General features: G+C 41.0%; 1 protein-coding gene across 2 annotated transcripts in view; it reads right to left on the bottom strand.

The window, feature by feature from the left end:
- Positions 1–10,198, bottom strand: part of LOC121584841 (adhesion G protein-coupled receptor A2-like) — a 50,879-nt gene extending 40,681 nt beyond the window's left edge. For both annotated transcript variants that reach the window (XM_041900995.1, XM_041900996.1), the window contains exons 1-2: positions 9,663–10,198; positions 9,232–9,537 (exon numbers count right to left, since the gene is read on the bottom strand). In XM_041900995.1, the coding sequence (XP_041756929.1) occupies positions 9,232–9,476 (245 nt within the window). In that variant the 5' untranslated portion in view covers positions 9,477–9,537; positions 9,663–10,198. The remainder of the gene's footprint in view (positions 1–9,231; positions 9,538–9,662) is intronic.
- Between the last annotated feature and the right edge of the window lie 1,962 nt (positions 10,199–12,160).

Here is a 12,160-nt window from a genome sequence, read left to right as displayed (position 1 = left end):
AGCCCCATAGCCCTGTCCACCGCTGGTAGCATGTAGCCATGGAAACATGGAGCAGGACATTCCTCTAACCTGCCCCAGGAGAGGGCCTGGGTGACAGTGCACCAAATCTGGGGAGGGAATGATGCAGAGCAGGCTAAGGCTGAGCCCCCCTACTGCACCTAGGATACAGTCTGCACAGACTAAGGAATGTCAGGAATAACAGTAATATCAACACAACTTCTCACATTCCACATCTGGAGCTAATGTCATGAGCGAGGATGAGACCATCAGCGTTCGGAGCAATTCATTTAAAGCTCTCTGGCAAATTACCTTACCAGTCACGTCGTATTTCAGTAAAGAAACGTTAAGGATGGCCTTGGACAGTTTTTCACAAGAGTGTGGGAAGGAATTGTTTGCTCCTAGTACACAGCCTCATAAAAGTGTCACAGTATGCTAAACGTGTAGGAAAACAAATAAAGTGAAATTAGTAGATGCAGGGATGCGATATTATCTTCAATCACCTCCACTGCTGCCACCTAGGCTATTTTTTTAAAATTATTTCCTCTCCTCTAGTTCTGAGAAATGTGTTCCGCAGATGTTTATGCTGCCTTTATTAAGCAGAAACACAAGGCCCTATAAATGGACCGCTGGCCGCCTTGGGCTCCCTCGGGCATAAATCCTCTGGCTGTACCTCCTTTGCATGCACCAATGGGCCAGTATGAGGTTTTACTGCGCCCATATGCAGGCGAGTGCTGCTCCCACTGGGTCAGAGAGGAGGAGTATTGTGGGATTGTGGAGGAGCAGACTACCTTGGGAAACAGTTCAATCAGCAAAAACATAAAGTGTTCTTTGGAGTCTTTGGTAGCAGCTTCATATGTGTACATATAGCTCAGGAGACTGTGTAGGTGTATCTTATCATACAGCAACTACAATTTCTTAACCGCATATTAAGAACCATTCTCCTCTAGAATGGAGTGGCGGTACTCCCAAGTGGCGCAGTGGTCTAAGGCTAAGGCTGTGCCACTAGAGATCCTGGTTCGAATCCAGGCTCTGTCGTAGCCGGGTGCGCCACCGGGAGACCCATGGGGCGGCGCACAATTGGCCCAGCATCGTCCAGGGTAGGAGAGGGAATGGCCGGCAGGGATGTAGCTAAGTTGGTAGAACATGGCGTTTGCAACGCCAGGGTTGTGGGTTCGATTCCCACGGGGGGCCAGTATGAAAAAAAATGTTTTATAATGTATGCACTCACTAACTGTAAGTCGCTCTGGATAAGAGCGTCTGCTAAAATGTAAATGTAGGTAGTGTAAGCTCCTTTCCCTTGACTTAGGGCCTCTTTACACTGTAAAGGGCTTACCATGGATTTGACAATAATTTGCAGGCAGCTCGGAGGTAAGTTAAATTCTGTATTTAATATTACAGTACACCTAATGTAATATAAATACGGTATCAAAGCAAGTACTATGTATTGACAGTATTATACTTTAAAAAAGTAAATGCTACCGTAATCGGAATGAATGAATGAATGGATGAATAAATAAATGCAATTCATTGAGGGGAGGGGTTTGTATTGACATTGACATTTTACATTTTAGCAGACACTCTTATCCAGAGCGACTTACAGGAGCAATTAGACATGGCAAAATGCTCAACCATTTAAGGTGTGGATGAGTGTATATCTGTGTGCGTGTGTGCGTGAGTAGGTGATTTGTGTGCTAAGGTGCGGAGAGTTAATGCAGGTGGTCAGTCCAGTTCAAGTGTTCAGCAGTCTGATGGCTTGTAGATAGAAACTGTCTCTAATGCCTGTTGGTATCAGACCTCATGCTCCGATACGTCTGCCCGACGGTAAGGAGAGAACAGCTCGTGGCTGGGGTGTGTGGGGTCCTTGAGGATGCTGTGTGCCTTCCTCAGGCACCGTTTTGAGTAGATGTCCTGGATGGGTGGGAGCACGGTCCCAGTGATGTACTGGATCGTCTTCACCACCCATTGGAGGGCCTTGCAGTCGTGGACGGAGCAATTCCCGTACCAGGCCATGATGCAAACGGTCAGGATGCTCTCGATGGTGCAGTATTTGGAGAGGACCTGGGATGGCATGCATTTTTGCTCTGTTAGCCAAATTGAAAATTAAAGGCTTTTAAAATATCCACACATTTGTGAATCATTGCATTAATCAAGTGTGCAAAACTAGGTGTAATATGGTTCAGATGAGAAGCTCTTGTATAGTTTGAATTGCCATCCTTATTTTGTTTGTCTATACTATGGTATTTATGGTATGCTAATAGATGCACTCACACATTAAAGCTTACCGTATGCTTCCCATGTCGAAACTGTTCACGCATATATTATGAGAAAATGTTGTGATGTTTTTGTTCACTTTGGTCTTCTGCAGGTTGGTCTGCGCCCCTTTGTTGATGATTGGTCAATAGTACTACTCCTAGTAGGAGTGGGAACATGAAGTGTTTGTTGTCATTCAACGAGAGACGACTAGTTTTCATGCAGATTTTTTCACTTGGGAAATACTGCACTAAACATCTTAATAGATTTCTTGATGTATCTTAGATTAATTTGGACTATTTTGAGGTGTTTCTGGCTAAGTTGTTGTTATTTTTATTTTGTATTTTTAGGGGTATGTTGTTGATACGGTGGCTTAAGAGGGACAAACAACAGTAATATCGCAAATCGGACCTATGAAATGAAAATGGATGGCCCTCCCTTCAGCAAAATATATAAACCCTCCCTGAACGCTTGAAACAAAAAACAAGTGACCCTCCACTATATCTAAAATAATAATAAAAACATAAAGTGGTTAGCAGAGAACATGGTATACCGTTTATACTCACTTCTAAGACAGAGCAGAGACTTAGATATGTAGTTATAGAAACTGTTCTTCAATCTGTAAGCATTACATGACAACGCAGGAATTTTGATAGTGCACAGGGCTGCGGGCCAGAAGGTTGTGGGTTTGCGGACCACCGTGGACAAGAGTAGGCATGGAAAGATCTCCTTTATAGTGAAAGCATTGCATGAATCTATCATCATATTTGCAGGTCAGAGAAAAATAAGTGCCTTTTATAAACATTTCATGCAATTCTACGTCATTTTACATGTCTGGAGACCTTAGCAGAAGATCTTTTAATACCACACAAATTACCAAAATTATAGGCTAAAAATGGACAGAGCCTATGCGTTCATCTTATCATATTTCTCCAATACCAAATCAGTGTGTCTTGTTTGCAACGAAATGCTCCCTGTTTGCAAATAATTAAATCTGAGATGTCATTATGAATCTGAGCATGGTACTTTCAAAAGTTAGGCCTACCTTTCCACCCCAGACAGAGTAGGCCTACCGACACAGAAAAATGTAAGCTTTAACTGCTGGCTACTCTTGTTCCGTGGCTTAACCCAACGAGAGAAGGTCACAAGTGTTTCCCTAAAACCTGCCTGGGTTTAAATACTGTATCTTCTATTGTACAGAACGCGAATAGCTTAATCAATTGATAGTGACAGAATTAGATTACTTCCCAAGCAAAGTAAATATTTTTGGCCCCTCGGCTATAGAAGCTGTAGCTCAGCCTCTGAATGTCAAAGAAACGAAACAACGATATCCCCATATGTATCGGAGTCACATCTTTCACCAATTTTCTTTAATAAAAGGTAGGCCTATGGCATACCCTCTCATACTCCCTCAATTCGAGTCCTAGTTTTAACAGCCCTTCACTGACACGGAGGTAGGCTATTTAAATAGTGCATGGTGGGTATAGGAATTGGCCGACAAATCTATGGATAACAACCTATAGCCTATTTTCGTTTGTCAAGCACGTAGGCCTACCTCTTATTTCTTAAATAGGAATAAATAGGCTCCAACACAAAGCCCTCTTGTTGTTTGTAAAGTCGAATGAAAATGAAGACGGTTGAAATGAATTATACCTTCTCGAATTTGCCTACTTTCAGCACCATGAGCTGTCCAATTCCTAATGATTGTGTCGCGGCTGCTGCTTCAAGTTTTAGCACCACAATAGCTACATTTACACAGGCTTCCCAATTCTGATATTTGCCCAATTATCGGTAAAGATCTAATTGGTCAAAAGACCAATTAGTGGAGAAAGATCAGAATTGGGCTGCCTGTGTAAACACAGCCAAGGTAAGTTACTCGAATCTGGCGTATTGTGAGGTCAATAACTCTGATAAATACATCATGGGCAAGAAACATATTGTTTTTATTAAAATCAATTATAGCAAGATATCAAATTTGACCTCCTTAGAATATCCACTGCAGTGTGTAATGCAGCCCAGTTTTATTTACACCATCCCAGAAGCGCAAAAGACTCGGGAAGGAAGTACATTTTCTTATAAACATACAGTTGAAGTCGGAAGTTTACATACACTTAGGTTGGAGTCATTAAAACTAGTTTTTCAACCACTCCACAAATTTCTTGTTAACAAACTATAGTTTTGGCAAGTCGGTTAGGACATCTACTCTGTGCATGACACAAGTAATTTTTCCAACAATTGTTTACAGACAGATTATTTCACTTATAATTCACTGTATCACAATTCCAGTGGGTCAGAAGTTTACATCCACTAAGTTGACTGTGCCTTTAAACAGCTTGGAAAATTCCAGAAAATGATGTCATGGCTGTTGAAGCTTCTGATAGGCTAATTGACATCATTTGAGTCAATTGGAGGTGTACCTGTGGATGTATTTCAAGGCAGACCTTCAAATGTAGTGCCTCTTTGCTTGACATCATGGGAAAATCAAAAGAAATCAGCCAAAATTGTAGACCTCCACAAGTCTGGTTCATCCTTGGGGGCAATTTCCAAACCCCTGAAGGTACCACGTTCATCTGTACAAACAATAGTACGCAAGTATAAACACCATGGGACCATGCAGCCATCATACCGCTCTGGAAGGAGATGCGTTCTGTCTCCTAGAGATGAACGTACTTTGGTGCGAAAAGTGCAAATCAATCCCAGAACAACAGCAAAGGACCTTGTGAAGATGCTGGAGGAAACCGGTACAAAAGTATGTATATCCACAGTAAAACGAGTCCTATATCGACATAACCTGAAAGTCTGCTCGGCAAGGAAAAAGCCACTGCTCCAAAACCGCCATAAAAAAGCCAGACTACGGTTTGCAACTGCACAGAGAAATGGTCTGGTCTGATGAAACAAAAATAGAACTGTTTGGTCATAATGACCATCGTTATGTTTGGAGGAAAAAGGGGATATCTTGCAAGCCGAAGAACACAATCCCAACCGTGAAGCACGGGGTTGGCAGCATGATACTGTGGGGGTGCTTTGTTGCAGGAGAGACTGGTGCACTTCACAAAATAGATGGCATCATGAGGAAGGAAAATTATGTGGATACATTGAAGCAACATCTCAAGACATCAGTCAGGAAGTTAAAGCTTGGTCGCAAATGGGTCTTCCAAATGGACAATGACACCAAGCATACTTCCAAAGTTGTTGCAAAATGGCTTAAGGACAACAAAGTCAAGGTATTGGAGTGGCCATCACAAAGCCCTGACCTCAATCTTATAGAAAATGTGTGGGCAGAACTGAAAAGTGTGTGCGAGCAAGGAGGCCTACAAACCTGACTCAGTTACACCTGCTCTGTCAGGAGGAATGGGCCAAAATTCATCCAACCTATTGTGGGAAGCGTGTGGAAGGCTACCCGAAACATTTGACCCAAGTTAAACCATTTAAAGGCAATGCTACCAAATACTAATTGAGTGTATGTAAACTTGGGAATGTGATGAAAAAATAAATAAATCATTCTCTCTACTATTATTCTGACATTTCACATTCTTAAAATAAAGTGGTGATTCTAACTGACCTAAGACATGGCATTTTTACTAGGATTAAATGTCTGGAATTGTGAAAAACTGAGTTTAAATGTATTTGGCTAAGGTGTATGTAAACTTCCGACTTCAACTGTAACTCCAAACTAAGTTTCCCCTAGTAAATTGAAATAAATTTGCCAAAATTATATAATTACTCCTGTCTATACAAAAAAACAAAAAACATTCAAAATACTTCACTAGAGAGCATGACTTAGCCATAGAGGATCTTTATCTCCTTTAAAAAAATTGCTGTGGATTGTTTCAAATCACAAGCATGTAGGCCTACGCCTAGTTGGGAAGCCCACAATTTGGGCAGCGTGCATGGCAATAGGCGTAGCTGATTATTGAGTTGCGGCTGTCAGAGAAAAGCAATATGTGTGAAGATAATGTGTCTTGAGTATAATTTAAACATTTGAGACAAGAAGAAGGGGATGGGTGTGTGGGTAAGATATAGACATGTTTCTCTCCAGAATGAGCTCAGCTCTTCCGCCCATTGTTGCGCATTCATTGTTTCATTGTGTGAACTGTTTGCCCTTTGATTGTTTATTTTTTATCAATTCCCCATTACATATGTCACCAGTAGTACATTTACCTTTACTCCCTGTCATTTGGTACATTCATTTCAGTTAATGCATGTATTAATTAGGCCTACAGTAATTAACCGTTCTCATTCTCAGAGTGGAAACGTTGTTTGCGGAGTTCACAACCTGCTACACTTGTGAGAAACAAGTTTTGGTTTATTTCATACCATCATTTAGACCTACGATTAAAAATAAAAAAAATAAAACATTGTTTGGAGGGCTCCATGTGAGCAATGAGCATGTGTCTGGTTTCTCTGTCCTGTTAATGTTGACGGAGCGCGCGCCTGAGCACGCATAGAAGTACCTGGCCTGCTGCATGCAAATGTGGTAACGTGCCCATTTGGGGATGTCTGATTTCTGATTGTCTTCACTCACCACCACTAATAAGCTGAGCTTCTCAGTCATTTTTTCTTCACCTCACACAGTAAGTCATCAAAGTCATATATACATTTTTACATCCATTGCTAATGATAATAGTTCCTCACAGTAGCCTATTTGAAAAATCTTTCCAACACTCTACCCCTCGATAATCACCAATCCTTGGTGTGAAAGAGCAAAATGCAATGCTCTGATGATCCCATATATCCAGTGGAAACGTGATAAAATACCTGAACACTTTTCTCACAGCAGTGTGCGCGGGAAACTCGAGGGCCCGGATCAGGCTAGTTGATACAATGTTGCAAGTTCACTAGCGACAGCTTCGGGCTGGACCCAGTTGATTGATTTGATACAAAAATTAAACTTCACTAGCAATAGCTAGTCAAGACAGATAGAAAGGGAGGCAGACAGGTGGAGTAGAGAGATGAATGCGATTGAAAGAAACTGCATTTTCATCAGGATATTTTCTAATGTTTTTATTTGTCAGCTTTATGTATTTTTACAATGGAAGTTATAGGACTACTGCTGCATTGGCCTATAGACTATCTCTGAAATCCATGCGCTCATTTCTTTAGCCACCAATGGCTCATGCTGTATCAATGTCTCCATAAGGCAGGGGCTGATGCTTTCGCATTAGTTGAATTTCATCATTTTAATTCATATTTTTATGATTAACCACGTGGCAATGATTTTGAGAAATGGAAACATTATTGTTGTAATGAAACTGTTCCACGAAAATGTGCATATGAAAATCATAAATGGCACACAGATAGGTAGAAATGGCTATGAATCATTTGGTTGAGACCACACTAAATAGCCTATACGCACACTTGATATTGCGCGCCCAGCTGAGAATCAGAGATGAGGGGTGGCATTGGGCACACATCGATATATTGTATATATAGCCTAATAAGGAACTAATTCTAAAATACTGAGAAATCTAGGTATTTCATAAATTACAAATTACATGACCCTCCCCTGGACTAGATGTAAAATAAATACCCTCCCCCATTTTCCTCAAGGTCCCCATTCTGTACATTTCTAACCATCCCTTAGGGAGTATGAGAGCACAGATGGTCCCTTCGCCTAGTTCTGCTAGGAGCAAACCAAACCTATGTATGTGAACGCCTTAAGCAGGCCACACCACATCCAAGGCTAGTGTAAAATGAAAAGTTGCAAATCTGATGTTGAAGAGAGATGGATCTCACTAGACATATTTTACTAATGTAAATCCACCCTTGTTGGTGAATAGACACATCAATCATAACAATTAAGATTGTCTGCCATACATGAATAGTCTATCAGACTAACAGTGATACAGGATGATTGAAGTGTCAGAAGACAGTGCTAGGTCTCACCATGGGCCGGTCGGCTGGACAACGGTCGGTCAGTCAGCCTTCCTTCCTGAATAGAAGGCGATTGTGAGGCGGCTGCCTGAGATTGCTGGGATGTTATGGTATTAAAGGAAGGAGCCAAGCCGCCATTAAAGCATAGAGAGGGAGGATAAAAAGAGAAGAAATGTGTTTCTGTTTATCCTTGTTTAGCAAGGCCAAGTCAGCTGGATTGTGGGGTGGGTGTGGGGAGCGAGGAGGGAGGAGGACACTGAACCCCAGTGTGTTTCCTTGTGTCAGAAGCAGATTTAAAGTGACAGAGTTGTGACAAAGGGGCAGGGCCAGGTGATGGCTTTACTTCACAAAGTATTCCGTCAGGATCCACACCAGTCCAGACCAGACCAGACTCCCTACATTGTGCTTTTTAGAGACACAACTGACATTGGACTTGAGGTTTCAGCTCACGTAGTCTGTTACTATGCCACTGTATACACTTCTGGTCTTCATTGGCCAAAACCCTGTCCATTACCTCAGGTAGTCTATAAATACCATCATAACTGAGACTGCAAGGTCAGGTTTGGAGGGTTTATCAGCATATGCAATGCATAAAGTGTTCAAATGTTCATGAAGTCAAGAGTCCAGCAACTATTAACAGTGGATACTGCCATAGCATGTGAACTGTAGGCTATAATGTATTTTCTCCATGTGTATATTCAGTTATAATCAGTGTATAACACTGTTAAGATGTATTGGATATCACCATGTGCCACAACTTCAACTATCCCCAACCTCCAAGGTAGAGATTTCCCATAATCCATTTTACACGTTGGCACTTTGCCCCTTCCTCTAGAATTATTTACTAAAATGCTTTTTCTCTTACTCAGTTCTGGACTATAATAAAGCCCAAAATAGTTTCTCAATGATGAACATGTAGGCCTATCAACATTATGTTATGTATAATCTACATCATGCTAGTGATACATCAGTCTACAGTGTTTGGAATTTTGGTTTGGACACTCATGAGGCCCAGGCACCATCTCGTCGGTCAATGTTTGGATCAACACATTTTTTATTTTAAACTCACAGTTTTAAGCGGTAAAAAAAGTAATAAGTTTGACTTACAAAGTAACGGTCCTGTTCGGTAGCAGGCCGGGCTCTGGAGTTTCAGAAAGTTCTTCGCTACCGCAGCTGACTCTTTTCCGAACCGCCTGAGTGGCGTGGGCTTTGGAGCGTTCACCTGTACAGCTGCAGCCGCTAGTGATGAGCCCAGGGCAAGCTTGAGTGAGCCTCGACTCAGAGATAGACAGCAGGACCAGCATCAGCAACAGACGCTCCAGGAGCGGAATGCCAACGCCGGGCACAATCATTGTCTTTATCAGTCGCACCTCAGCTGCCCCCTGTCATCCCATTTCTCCACCACGAAGGTTCCTGGGGCGATGACAGGAAGAGAACAGTTTTTATTATTATTATTATTATTATTATTTATTTTTACAAATGTGTGACAAATTGCTAATTTCCGTTTTAATTCAAATTCAAAGATGCTCGAAACTTACTAGTCATAAGGCATTCCCAGTATTTGGCACTCCCGATATTCTAGCTTCCCATTATGTCATGGCAAATTCGTGCGCGCATAGTCCTATGTGGCTTTCAATTTTGAGAAAATCCCGGCAAAACTCACTCCGTTCAGTTGTCCTGAACTAAAACTACTCGAAATGTGAAGATTCGAGATGAAGATGAAGTATTTGTCCAATTGTCCGTCACTTTGTGTCTCCTTGAGACGCACTTCAACGCTTCAACGCTGGGTTTGATTGTCACAAACAGAATACATATCCAAACTCCGTTATTTCAGTGGTTTTAATCAAATTCCAAACGCAATTGAATAATATCTGCTGCCCTCCACAGTTTAAATTTAATTCATAGATTTAGAAATGAGTTTGCACGATGTTCTGAAGATTTCTCCGGGTGTCAACTTCAATTAAACTTTATCTGAAAGTAACTGAGTTAATTTGGAAGACGAAAGACCGGTCCTGATCGGCTACTCTTTATTCCAAAAATCTAGCGGTTTTGCATGCCACTCTGTCACACTCAAATTCAGTTACTACCCCAAGTGCGCGCATTCTGTCGCCTGCTACGCGCTGATACGCTGGGTCCTAGCGCAGATTCTTTGGACGTTTCATTTGGTTGCTCCCCAAAAATGTTTGCATCGGTAGCCAGCCTTAATGTCTATGGTAGCCAGCCTACAGTCTGTCTGAAAGTAGATCTGCAATTGAAGGGGGTGCACTGTGCACATCTGACATTTTTTAACATATCTAGGCCTACAGATGACATGAAATTACGCTGTGCAAAAGACATTTTCATGTGCCATAAATTGACATTTGTAAAGAAGAGTTCAATTGATAACTGTAACATCAATATAATATCAATAGTCATAGACAAGCCTTTATTTAATTAACAATGACAATTTATATTTTCATTTTATTGATACAATATTCACACATCACTTTTAGGCTACTTCAAATACTTCATTAATTACCATATCCTGCAGTGTAGCTTACTCTGAAGTACAGCATAAATGCAATATTTTGTCTTTAAAAGTAGATATACAGTATTGGTTATCAGGTGATGAATAGAAACTTGCAAATGACCCCAAATGTACAAGTGGCTCTTTGACTGACCACAGTCTTTTAATAATAATGCATTTGATTATGCATGATCCCCTGTTGCTGGAATATTTTTGCCAGTAGAGGTAATATTTATTCAAGCCAACATCCAGGGATTTGCCTTGCTGCTGGATTTCAACACATGCAGTAAGAAGAAGTTGGCCATTCATATGTATCTTACCATACCATTCTTTGGGCACTAGGACCCATTTGCAAGTTTCCCATGGACTTCAATCCACCCAAGAGCTTGTGTGTGACCAGGTTTATAGAAGACTGGAAAAGGTCTTGGCTTCAATGAGCACATGGGTTGTGACAGCAAAAGAAAGTCAGTGAACCTCTAAAAGTTCCTTATTGATAGATGATTTTGACATTTTTCTTATGTCACAAGAGGGTTTTCTGAACTTTAGCTTTTGCCCATCAGGAGAGATCAGATTCACATAAATCAACTTCTCCCAGCTCTAGGAAGAATGTAGTGAGGCCATAATGTTATGAGGGCTGAAGCTATCATGTTAGAAGCTGAGGTCACAGCTTGAGGAGTTTAAATCAGCCTTTCTCGATGGGTCAGCTCATTAAGGTCACTGCTTCAGCAGGACCTTGTCCTGTTGGTGCAGGGGCCAGGGTCACTGTCTAGTTTGATTCAGAGGTCTATACATGACTGGATATTTGCAACTGAAATAACATGTTGAGTGAACATTGCTTTTATTGCAAATATTATTCTCTTAGTGAATAGTATAGCATTGTGTTTAGAGAGTTTTACACGTTAATACCTGTCCTGCTACTGCCAATTGCCTGTTGCTATAGCAAGCATTATTATGGTGCCTTATTCATGAGCCACTGTATGCTTTAAACAACAATAATGAAGAAAAAAAGGTAGCGAGCAAGCACTAGTACTTACTACACTACTGGTCATTGAAATAGATGGGCCCTTTTACTTCCAGTGAGCAGTTGTGATTTAGTTCATGGCACTGATTTCATAACATTACGACCCCAACTAATGCTTATGCCCATCACTAATGAAAGTGTCTGCTTTACCTCATTATCCAAATGAGTGTAAGGACCACAGTGATCACCCATCTAAAGAAAGATGCATCATTTTTATGTGGGTTAATGTATAGTTAAAAAGTTACAGCTAAATGTCAGTAAAAACATTTTCCAGTTGCTTTCAAGGTAGACTATATCAGGTTGTACAGTGATGGTTATTGATCCTGATGAGTTGACATCGAGATTCCATGGCAATGCCATTACAATTCCTCCAACTCTAAAATGTATTTTTTGCTGAGAGCAAAGAATAAAATTAGATACAACCTGGTAAGACCTTTTGTATCCTAAAGCAATTTTGAACACTCCAAGAAAAACATTCAACTTCCTACAGGCATCCATTTCAACAAGTC

This window comes from Coregonus clupeaformis, chromosome 16, assembly GCF_020615455.1.
Source record: "Coregonus clupeaformis isolate EN_2021a chromosome 16, ASM2061545v1, whole genome shotgun sequence".
NCBI lineage: Eukaryota > Metazoa > Chordata > Actinopteri > Salmoniformes > Salmonidae > Coregonus > Coregonus clupeaformis.
Note: the sequence above shows the minus strand (reverse complement) of the source record. Positions and strands in the feature narration are given on the sequence as shown.